General features: G+C 46.7%; 1 protein-coding gene across 2 annotated transcripts in view; it reads right to left on the bottom strand.

The window, feature by feature from the left end:
- The window catches only part of TNPO3 (transportin 3), a 46,353-nt gene extending 43,054 nt beyond the window's left edge, over positions 1-3,299 (bottom strand). The window contains exon 1 of one of the 2 annotated variants that reach the window (XM_053404696.1): positions 3,027-3,299. In XM_053404696.1, coding sequence (XP_053260671.1) covers positions 3,027-3,206 — 180 coding nt within the window. In that variant the 5' untranslated portion in view covers positions 3,207-3,299. The remainder of the gene's footprint in view (positions 1-3,026) is intronic. The other variant, XM_053404697.1, reaches the window with a different exon arrangement.
- Positions 3,300-12,213: the final 8,914 nt, after the last annotated feature.

Genomic DNA, 12,213 nt, shown 5'->3' with positions numbered 1-12,213 from the left:
TGTTGTTGAGGATAAAATGGGGAAAAGGAGAACTATGTACTTTGAGTTCCTGTTTTGTATGTATTAATAAGTAAGCAAAATAAAATAACTATCCTATAAATAAATAGCATTCCCTGGAAAGGGGGACAGGGATTATAGCCCACATGGTCAGAGCAGTTCCCAAAGTAGTCCTTCAGTAAAACTAGTTGCATACCAGAGCTTTAGCACATTCATATTGCCGGAAATCCCAAAAAGGGAGTCCACTTGTTTCGTGGAGTTTCTGGTGCTCTAAAATAGTGAAATTGGGTCCATGGCAGAGGCTAGAAGACAGGTCTAACTGGGCCACACTGGCTTTGCAACTATCTTTAGACATGGGCGCGACTCCCAAGAATGCACCCAAACCTTATCAACATTTGCAGGGAGAAGTTACCTTACACTCCGCCACCCACTGCAGTGGCTTCCTCCCAGCTCCCTAGGCCGGGCAAAGAAGAAATCAGGACCAGATCAGTTGCATTCAAGCTATTAAGAAGCCAGTAACCATTCAGGCTCCTTTGGCTCCAAGCTGCTTCCCTGCATGGAATCCCTCAAATTCTCAGGCGAAACCTGTAGCTCTGGTCTCTGAAAGCAACTTACAGCTTCCCAGGGAGAAACTGCAAGACCAGGAGAGTGAGGCAAAGTACAAGCAGCTTTCCTTATCTCACACACATTCAAAGTGAGTTTCGCAACCGGGCAAAAATGCAGGCTCAAGGCCCGTGTTAAAGTAAAAGGGGCTAGATTTTCTTCCTACCCTCCACGAATGAAGCCTGGGCTTCTGAGCATTCAGAGGCAGGCTTAGAGTTTCACAGGCAGGGAACTTGCATAAGCTACCACAACACAAACCAGGCCTGTTTCAGAATAATCCAGGCATGCAAGCTTGCCGCTGGGAGGAATAAAAGGAAGTTAAGTCTCCCCCTGGTGTCACAACCCAGAGCAGCTGGACAGAAACGCACCATGGCAAAAATCAGAGATAAGGGAAACCATCAGGACTGAGGCCAAGAGAGACAACTTTTCCACAGCCTCAGGGATTTAAGCAGCATACTACAACAAGGGACATGACCGACACTCCCAAATCAATAAGATTTGCTTTTTAATCCAAACAGCTTGTCAAACTACACAGGTTGCAGTGAAGTATCTCTATGTGTTTTTTAAAACCAGGGTTTATTTTGAGAGAAGCGTTAGCACCATGATTCAGTTTTTTATGTTTATGGCACAGCACGAATTGACAACACACACATTTGCTTAGCTCTGCATAAATCCATGCCAAGTGCTGAAGAATCCGTGAGCGATGCCAAGAGATCTGTCACAACAGTTACGTCTACGGTATCTATATCTTCAACTCCTCAGAACGAGTCCTGGGCTAGAATCAAGCTATGGTGCTTCCAACGTTCGTTTTGAACTGTAATCCCCACCTCTTCTGGAAAGGAGTGCCATGACTTGCACCACAAAGTACACAGCCAGTTAAATCCGATGCCTGAAACTTCTCTCACGCATCAAGGAAACAGCAGCAGCTCTCCAAAGAGGACTACGGTTACTCATCTACAGAATGAGCCTCCGGGCCTACTTCTCCAGCACCCATGCTGCGGCGGTTGCAAAAGGAGTAGAATGAAAAAGGGTGCTGGGTGTGGGTGGTTGTGAAGGTGTGCGCCAGTCCCCTTACATATGCAGTTGGGAGCATGAGAGAAAGGGAAGGGCTTGGATTCTACCCGATTGAGAAGCCACTGCTCAGGAACCCACCTTTGCCCTGCAAGGCCTCTGAAGAAGCCGCCTTAAAACTCATCGCACGGGAACTCACCGGCATTCTGCAAAAGCCCCAAGTCTACTCATATCCCAAAGCCGCTTCCCGTACCCAACGTCCCTGGAGGCCTGCGCACACGCACCCCATCAAGCCTTCCAAGCGGCACCCTCCCAGAATCCCCCACATCTACTTTGCTCACCCAAGCTCTGCCCAACCCTCTGGAATCTCTCCTTGCCTCTGGCTGCCCTGGCACTTGCTTCCCACGCCCCAACAGCCCCAGCTTATCGCTCCCTCCCAGGGTATCTCCTCCTGGTCCCCCTCAGCCCAATCCCACAGGGTCCTTCAGAACAGGAGCCTGACCCTTTGGCTTCAAAGACCCTTCCCACCCACATCCCGTCTGCAGGAGGCCCAAACCCTTTCTGACTGCATCCGCCCCGAGCGACTTGGGGCAACAGAACACAATTATTAATTATTATTACTACTACTGTTCTAGTTTCTGAGCTCCTTTCCCCACCTGTTTCAACGACCCTCTGGTGACCCTCCCCAATCCCCCCCACCACGCCTGGCCCTCTGGCCCCCCAATATTATTATTATTACTACTAAATTTCCAGTTCCTGAGCTCCTTTCCCAGCCTGTCTCCATGGCCTGCCTCGACCCTCGCGTGACCCTCCCCAATCCCCCCCACGCCTGGCCCTCTGGCCCCCCAATATTATTATTATTGCTACTAAATTTCCAGTTCCTGAGCTCCTTTCCCAGCCTGTCTCCATGGCCTGCCTCGACCCTCCCCAATCCCACCCCACCACCCCCACGCCTGGCCCTCTGCCCCCCACAATTATTATTACTACTATTCCAGTTTCTTAGCTCCTTTCCCGTCCTGTCTCCATGGCCCACCTCGACCCTCCCCAATCCCCACGACCACCACCACGCCTGGGCCCCTGCCCCCCACAATTATTACGACTATTCCAGTTTCTTAGCTCCTTTCCCCGCCTGTCTCCATGGCCCGCCTCGACCCTCTCCTGACCCTCCCCGATCCCCCCCCAAAAAAACCCACCCCCACGCCTGGCCCTCTGCCCCCCACGTGCGCCCTGGCCTGGGGAATCCTCCTTCCCTCCGGGGCTCCCCATGCGCCTTTGGTGAGCCTGGGCTGCTCTTCCCCTTTCCCTCGCCCACCCCAACCCCCAACCCCACATTGGGGGGCGTTTCACCGCCTTCCTCTCCCCTCCCCCCAATCCCCACCCCCCACCCCGCCTGCCCCCCCCCGCCAGCCGCTCACCGATCTCTGCAGCTCCCCCAGCCAGAGGCTGGCGCGCTCCTTGCCGCTGGGGTCCGGGTCGTGGTACAGGGCCTGCACGGCCTGGTACACCACTTGCAGGTTGGGCTTCCCGCCTCCGCCGGAGCCTCCGCCCGTGCCGGGTCCCGGGCAGCCGCCGCCGCCGCCGCCTCCAGGATCCATCCCTCCTCCTCTTCCTCCTCAGGCCTCCTCAGCCATTACCGGGAGAGGGAAGAAGCAGCAGCAGCAGCAGCGGAGGCCTCGCCCGCCCCCCCCCCCGCCGCGGAAACCGCGCCCCGTCAGCCGCGTGAGGGGAGAAAGTTCCAGCGCCCTCGGCCCAGGCCCCGGCAGCGGAAAGGCCCACGCCGCCCGACTCGCCTTCCCCGAGGGGCTGAGGGAAGGAAAAGAGCCCCGCGGAAGGAGGAAAAGGGGGGGGAAAACCCCCGCGCGGCCCAGCGAAGCAGCGAAGGCCCCGTCCTGCCCCGTCCTTTGCTGGCTCGCGGCGCTCCCGCCCGGAACCGACGGCAACCGACGACGCACTTCCGGGCGGGCGGGCGGCGGGGGGCCGCCGCCAAAGGCGTCCGGGCGGCAGCACGCGCCCGGCCGGAAGTGGCCCGCCCTGCGCCGGGAGGCGGGAAAAAGGGAGCCGGCCCTTCTCTCTCTCTCTGTGTGTGTGTCTCCTCACTAATCATGGGAGAGGGGACCGGCCTTTAAAAATAAAATAAAATAAAATATCATACTGTTGTTATTATTATTATTGGGCTGTTCCTGGAACAGCTGGTTTGGCAGGCAGAAGTTCAACCGCTGCAGCGCACGTGGGTGGGGGGTAAAAAAAACCCTTCCCTCTTATCTGGCTTGCTGCGCCCTTCTCTGTCTCTCTCCTCACTAATACTGTAATGTGAAAGGGGACCAGCCTTTTAAAATAAAATAAAATATCCGGTAACAATTTTTCCGGTAACAATACTGTTGTTGTTCTTATTATCGAGCTGCTCCTGGAACAACCAGCTTGGCAGGCAGAAGTTCAACAGCTGAGTATAGGGAGGGTAAAAAAAACAACCTCCCTCTTTTCTGGCTTGCTGCGCCTGTTGGGTTTCTGCCTGCTTGAAAGGACAGCCTTGCCAGGAAAGGATCGATTGTTTTTATATGTTGATGCTGCCTCTGCAACTGTTCTTGGAACAGCTGGCTTGGCAGGCAGAAGTTCAACAGCTGCAGCGCACGTGGGGGGGTAAAAAAAACCCTTCCCTCTTATCTGGCTTGCTGCACCTGTTGGGTTTCTGGCTGCTTGAAAGGACAGCCTTGCCAGGAAAGGATTGATTGTTTTTATATGTTGATGCTGCCTCTGCAGTGGCCTCTGGGTGAATAAGAGCCAGTACTGGTCTCACACTCCACTAAGGAAATGGTGTGTGAAATATACTCAGAGTCGAGAGTAGATTTCATTCTCTTTATTCAGCTCATCGTAGTGAGGAATGAAAGTTTCCCCAAAATATCTGCTTTATATACATTATTTACACAATGGGCCCCACGTGATTGGCTAATTCTGGAATTCTCCTGTAGGCCAATCAGGTTGCGGATTCACTTCCACCTGGAGCTGGATTGGGTGGCTCCTGTGAACCAATCATACTGCTGCATTGTTCTAGGACCAATCAGACAGCTGCATTCTGAATCCTATTATTCTAGGACCAATCAGACGGCTCCATATTGGATCCTATTGTTCTAGCACCAATCAGACCTTTTGGATCCTATTCAACTCAGTACATAACAGTGTGATTTAGAACACACGCACCCACCCTGGAAAGAAGAAGAACTTATTATTTATACCCCAGGCACTCTGGGCGGCTTCCAACTGAGTATTAAAAACAATACAGAAGAAGATAAAGTCCCTACCAGAGAAGAATGGCAGATGAAGTTGATGGACTGTACCGAAATGGCTAAAATGACCGGAAGAGTCAGAAATCAAGAAGACCAAAGTTTTAACAAAGAATGGGGGAAATTTATAACTTACCTTAAAGACCATTGTAAAGAGTTAAAATCGTTAGTAGGATTGGAATTTTTATTTTTATTTTTATTATTGTTTTAAAGGATATTTATTAAGGTTTTCAAATTTTTTATACAAACAAAAAGCAAACAAAAAGATTAAAAAAGACATATAGTTCATAATACAATCTTTTCAGTAACATATTTCTCTGACCTCCTCATACCTCCCCTTCTTGTATTCCCTTTCAAATTATTTGTTCAGCAAATCCTTAACTTAAAGCATTACAGCTTATAATATCATCTTATTTTCTATCCAAACCCTTTTTTTTTTCTTCCATGTTCCTTTATATCATTACAGCTAGAAACCACTCAATTTCAATCCAACATCATTCAACATTCCTTAATTTTACAATATTTCTGTAAATAGTCCTTAAACTTTTTCCAGTCTTCTTCTGCCGACTCTTCTCCCTGGTCACGGATTCTGCTCGTCATTTCTGCCAATCCCATACAGTCAATCAGTTTCATCTGCCATTCTTCCAGAGTGGGTAGATCTTGCGTCTTCCAATACTTTGCGATGAGTATTCTTGCTGCTGTTGTAGCATACATAAAAAAAGTTCTGTCTTTCTTTGGCACCACTTGGCCGGCCATGCCCAAGAGAAAGGCCTCTGGTTTCTTCAAGAAGGTATATTTAAATACCTTTTTCAATTCATTATATATCATTTCCCAGAAAGCCTTAATCCTAGGGCACGTCCACCAAAGGTGAAAGAATGTACCTTCATTTTCCTTACATTTTCAACATTTATTATCGGGCAAATGATAGATTTTTGCAAGCTTGACTGGGGTCATGTACCACCTATATATCATTTTGGAATTTTTAATTTGAAAAACCAAATAAATTGTAAAAAAATAGACCACACCCTGCTGCTGCAGCAACAGCCTTTGATTCCCACTACAACTACAGGGTACGGTTTATTTGATACCCCTCTCCCGCTTGTTCCTAATGTAGATCTTCACAGATCCATTCTTTCCTGGTCTCCCATTTTGTGGTTCGCCTCAGGTGCCCAAATGCCTTGAGCAGGCCTTGGCTGATCAATGAGTTCTTCAGAGAAGAACTTGAGAGCTATGTCCCTTTAGGACACCTCGGACGAGGGCCTTCTTGGTGGTGGCACATATACCCTGCTGAAACACTTTTTGAAATGTGCCATTTGGAAGTCGAAAAGCCGTACTTTAAAACACCTCTTGAAAACACACCTTTTTATGTAGTGGTCCCCTGGGTAATAACGTTTTACCACTTTGTTCTGTTTTTATTGACATGTGTATCATTTTGCCTTGTTTTATTAGTTTTTAAAAAACTTTTTAATGTAAACCGCTCAGAGATCAGGTAGGTAGACGTGTTGGTCTGATGCAGTCGAAATAAAAAAAAAATTGTCAAATAGCACCTTATAGACCTACTAAGTTTGTTCTGGTATAAGCTTTTGTGTGCATGCACACTTCTTCAGAGATCAGTGTATAGTAAGCAGCATAAAATATTTTTAATAATAATAATAATAATAATAATAATAATAATAATAATAATGATGTCATACCATAAGGGGCATGATGGCAGGGTGTAAAAGGTGTTGAAGAAAGGAAGGCCAGGACCATAGGCTGGACCTTAAGAAAGATGTAAGCCCAGGACATGTTGAAAAGAAAGGAAGATAGTTATTTGAAGGAGGTAATTTTATTAGAAAGAGGATATTGGAAAACTGTTACAAGGTGAGTCAATGAAATTCAGATAGGGGGGATTTGAGGAAGTCAGTTAACAATGTCATTGAAATAGGGTTCTAGAGTAATATTGGTTTATATTTTTGTCTTTTTCTTTTATTTTTATTTCTTTTTAGTATTTTAATGTCTTTTTCTTTGTGTGTTGTATTTGTTATAAATTTGGAAAATCAATAAAAAAAATTGGGGGAAAGAAAAGAAACATGTAAGCCCCACAACTTCTCTTTTTTAAAACCATTGTTTATTTAAAATGCAGTAAAATGGCTACATACAAATTACAAAAAAACAGAAAACACAGCGCAAAGCCATACACAGTGTGACAATAGCAGTTCCAAGGCAACTCAAAAAACCAGGCACAATGTGTTGATTAAAACCTGAGAAAATAAAATATTTTATTTTATTTTATTATTTTCTTCCCTTAGGTATAAAAAGAAGGGAGACCAGGTTTCATCAAAGGGGTTTTCCTTTACACCCCATTTGCAACTCTTCCGAGCCCAGTTAGCCCCACCAACTCTTTTCTTAAAACATTAGCCACTGAGCATAAGTTTGTGTGCGTCACATAGGGGGTGTTCTACGAAAGAGGGTCTCAAGAATGCTATGTACTGAAGTTCTCACCCTGGGCCAGCAGGGGGATACTGTAGTTTTCACTCAGGTCCACATATGCAAACAAGGGATTGAAAGGGATGTTCAGTGATTGGATAGTTACAGAAAGTGGTTACTGTTGCTTTGTAGTTGAGCTCTATATAAGCAGGCTGGCTGAACCCTTCAGTTCAATTCAGTTCTGTTCTGGCCTGTGAATAAACAAGAGCTGTTTGAGGAATCGCTGTGTCGTCTGATATGTTCACCCACAACTAAACAGAGAGGGTTTGAAACTTATTATTAAGTGGAATATAAATATTGAGAAAATGAGGTTCATGGAAGAGAGATACTGCTGCGAGGACTTTCTATGCTGCTTGGAATCCGTGTGCCTGGTTTGAATACCATGAGTTGTGTGGTGTCGCTTTGTTGCAGGAATTTATGTATAGGTTGGGGGGGCTGCCCTTCCAGCAGATATCACGCACATGCAGCCCACTACCAAAACCAGCACAATCGCTTTTTTGATTATGTATTTTTAATCTTTTGTTGGGAGGGGTATAAATAAATTATTATTATTATTATTATTATTATTATTATTATTATTATTATTTATTATTATTATTATTATTACAACTACTACTACTACCACTACCAGGTCCAGTCAGCGACTACAGTGGACTCTTAGGCATTGCCAAAAGGGGCGGGCACATATTTGCATAAAATCTGCATGAGGTGCTTTATAGATGCTGTAAGTTTAGAACGAAGTCCTACAATGTAAATAGAAATACTATATAGTACATCTTGCCCTTGTGGAGGAGAGTTTGGTCAGATGTGTGCTTGCTTATTCTGTTGCCCAGGTGCTGAGAGTTGCTTGGCAGCGACTAGGCTCACCTGTAACCAGGTGAGCTGAGTGCCTGCTCTGTGTGCTGTCCAGGTGTTAACGGTTGGTGGGCATATCAAAGGCCCTCCATCCCACGTTTTGTGGTCTTTAACTTTAGACAGGACTTTGACAGGATGGCCCGTCAAATAGAGGGCACTTTCATATAAGGAAGAAGGGAAAGGGGATTGTTAGCCACTTTGAGACTCCTTAAAGGTAAGTGATGAATTACCGGTAATATGTTTAATTCCATAATGTGAAGATTTAAGGATGTTAATGTTTAAGTTACATTTCATAAGAATTGGGATTTGGAAAACCGTTAAAAGGACATGCAATGAAATTCAACCAAGGGGAAGCAAGGAAGTCACTTAACAAAGTTAATAAGTGTAATTTTCAATAAGGCTATGGTTTATGTTTGTTTGTCTTGTGTGTTTGTTTGTTTGTTTATAATATTGTGAAAACCAATAAATTTTTTTTGAAAAAAATAAAGGTAAAGGGACCCCTGACTGTTAGGTCCAGTCGTGGCCAACTCTGGGGTTGCGACGCTCATCTCGCTTTATTGGCCAAGGGAGCCAGCATACAGCTTCCGACCAGAGCAGCGCACGGAAATGCTGTTTACCTTCCCGCCAGAGTGGTACCTATTTATCTACTTGCACTTTGATGTGCTTTCGAACTGCTAGGTTGGCAGGAGCAGGGACCGAGCAACGGGAGCTCACCCCGTCGCGGGAATTCGAACCACCAACCTTCTGATCAGCAAGCCCTAGGCTCTGTGGTTTAACCCAGAGCACCACCCGCCACTCCTTAGGGTAGTGATAAAGCGGGATATCAAATCCAAACTCCTCCTCTTCTTCTTCTTCTTCTTCTACGATAGCTCTGCAAACAGAGTGCAGTTCTCTGAAAAGTAGGACACATGGCTACACTATTACAGCCTGTACTGAGTGTCTCCTCTAAATATGGCTTCAAATCCTCTGCAGCTGCTGGGAGTGTAGAAGTCACTGTCTTGACCAGCAGGGCGGAAGGTCAGCTGTCCAGAAAGAGCTGGCCTTTAAATACTTGATATTCTTGTAAAGAAGCTGGTAAAATGCGGTCTTGACTATGCTACCACTCAGTGGATTTGTAACTGGCTGACTGACCGAACCCAAAGGGTGCTCATCAATGGTTCCTCTTCATCCTGGAGAAGAGTGACTAGTGGGGTGCCACAGGGTTCTGTCTTGGGCCCGGTCTTATTCAACATCTTTATCAACGACTTGGATGATGGACTCAAGGGCATCCTGATCAAATTTGCAGATGACACCAAACTGGGAGGGGTGGCTAACACCCCAGAGGACAGGATCACACTTCAAAACGACCTTGACAGATTAGAGAACTGGGCCAAAACAAACAAGATGAATTTTAACAGGGAGAAATGTAAAGTATTGCACTTGGGCAAAAAAAATGAGAGGCACAAATACAAGATGGGTGACACCTGGCTTGAGAGCACTACATGTGGAAAGGATCTAGGAGTCTTGGTTGACCACAAACTTGACATGAGCCAACAGTGTGACGCGGCAGCTAAAAAAGCCAATGCAATTCTGGGCTGCATCAATAGGAGTATAGCATCTAGATCAAGGGAAGTAATAGTGCCACTGTATTCTGCTCTGGTCAGACCTCACCTGGAGTACTGTGTCCAGTTCTGGGCACCACAGTTCAAGAAGGACACTGACAAACTGGAACGTGTCCAGAGGAGGGCAACCAAAATGGTCAAAGGCCTGGAAACGATGCCTTATGAGGAACGGCTAAGGGAGCTGGGCATGTTTAGCCTGGAGAAGAGGAGGCTAGGGGGTGATATGATAGCCATGTTCAAATATATAAAAGGATGTCACATAGAGGAGGGAGAAAGGTTGTTTTCTGCTGCTCCAGAGAAGCGGACACGGAGCAATGGATCCAAACTGCAGGAAAGAAGATTCCACCTAAACATTAGGAAGAACTTCCTGACAGTAAGAGCTGTTTGACAGTGGAATTTGCTGCCAAGGAGTGTGGTGGAGTCTCCTTCTTTGGAGGTCTTTAAGCAGAGGCTTGACAACCATATGTCAGGAGTGCTCTGATGGTGTTTCCTGCTTGGCAGGGGGTTGGACTCGATGGCCCTTGTGGTCTCTTCCAACTCTATGAAATACGTTCCTGTAATCAGTGTTCATCATCAAATAATAAGTGATATTTGGTGACCTCTGGTGGATACAACTGAAATATTCCTCTTGGCCCCAGGGAACACACTCTCCCACATTTCCTCCTCACTGCAACACACCATGGGCTTCTCCAACCCCTTCTCAAGCCTCTTGTAAGGAGCAGGCCGGCAGTAAATCACACTGATGGAGTTAACTCTTTATTAGCAAGAACACAATCTGTATGTTGTTGTTGTTGTTTAGTCGTTTAGTTGTGTCCGACTCTTTGTGATGGACCAGAGCACACCAGGCACTCCTGTCTTCCACTGCCTCCCACAGTTTGGTCAAACTCATGCTGGTAACCTCGAAAACACTATCCAACCATCTCGTCCTCTGTCGTCCCCTTCTCCTTCTGCCCTCCATCTTTCCCAACATCAGGGTCTTTTCCAGGGAGTCTTCTCTTCTCATGAGGTGGCCGAAGTATTGGAGCCTCAGCTTCAGGATCTGTCCTTCCAGTGAGCACTCAGGGCTGATTTCCTTCAGAATGGAGAGGTTTGATCTTCTTGCAGTCCATGGGACTCTCAAGAGTCTCCTCCAGCACCATCATTCAAAAGCATCAATTCTTCGGCGATCAGCCTTCTTTATGGTCCAGCTCTCACTTCCATACATCACTACTGGGAAAACCAGAGCTTTAACCATACGGACCTTTGTTGGACCTCCATGGACAAAGACTTAATCTGTACAGACTTGGCCAAATGTCAGGGCTAATGAGAAGAGCAGCTCATCATCAGCCCCCATGAATCAGATGAAGTCCCCACCTGCCCAGGGCTTTTCCCAAACAATTGGGGGCTATGTATGAGCCTAGCAAACCTCTCCACCCTTTTCGGGCCTCTTCTGTAATACAGAATACAGTACAATTAAAACCAATAGTTCAAATAACGAATTATATACCGTATTTTTCCGTGTATAAGACGTCCCCATGCATGAGTTTGACCAAACTGCGGGAGGCAGTGGAAGACAGGAGTGCCTGGCGTGCTCTGGTCCATCACAAAGAGTCAGACACAACTGAATGACTAAACAACAACAACAGCTGTGTTGGTCTGCCATAGTCGAAACAAAATAATAATAATAATAATTCCTTCCAGTAGCACCTTAGAGACCAACTAAGTTTGTTATCGGTATGAGCTTTCATGTGCACGAAAGCTCATACCGATAACAAACTTAGTTGGTCTCTAAGGTGCTACCGGAAGGAATTTTTTCTTATCCTTATCATTATTACTATTTATTTGCACCCTTTTGTCGAGACAGCAATTCAATTCTATCCACATTGCCCTAGGCCCCTTTAAAGGGGTTGATTTTCTCACACACAAACCAGGTCTGTGGCCAGGTCTGTTAAGGATCTCCTTCGTTATGTAAGTATCATAGCTGTCAACTTACAGATTTGAAAATAAGGGACCAGCAGCCTCGGAAATAAGGGATCAGCAGCCAAAATAAGGGATTTTCAGAGCACAGCTAGGTTCGACTTCTGAGCCCCTCCGAGCCAAAGGCAGAAAGCCCAGCCAGCAGCTAAACGAAGCCTCAAGCGGTGGTTCCCACAGCGCAGCAACCCGGCAAAGGGGATGCAGCAAGGAAAACCACCGTCACCTCTCCGCTGGGAAGCGCTGAGCAAAGGCGAGTCCCCAGGCAAAGCAGCCAATTTGATCGGCACAAGGCAGGCAAGCTCCACCCCCCAGTCGTTCTTAGACTCCTTATTGGGTGAGCAACGCAGCCAAGCAACCCAGTTGGAGCCTCCCTCCTCTCTGGCCGGCAGGGAGGGAGGGAGAGGAGCTACTTCCTTTGAAACCCGGGAAATTTAAGGGACATC

The sequence above is a fragment of the Podarcis raffonei genome, chromosome 10 (assembly GCF_027172205.1).
Source record: "Podarcis raffonei isolate rPodRaf1 chromosome 10, rPodRaf1.pri, whole genome shotgun sequence".
NCBI classification, from domain to species: Eukaryota; Metazoa; Chordata; class Lepidosauria; order Squamata; family Lacertidae; genus Podarcis; species Podarcis raffonei.
Note: the sequence above shows the minus strand (reverse complement) of the source record. Positions and strands in the feature narration are given on the sequence as shown.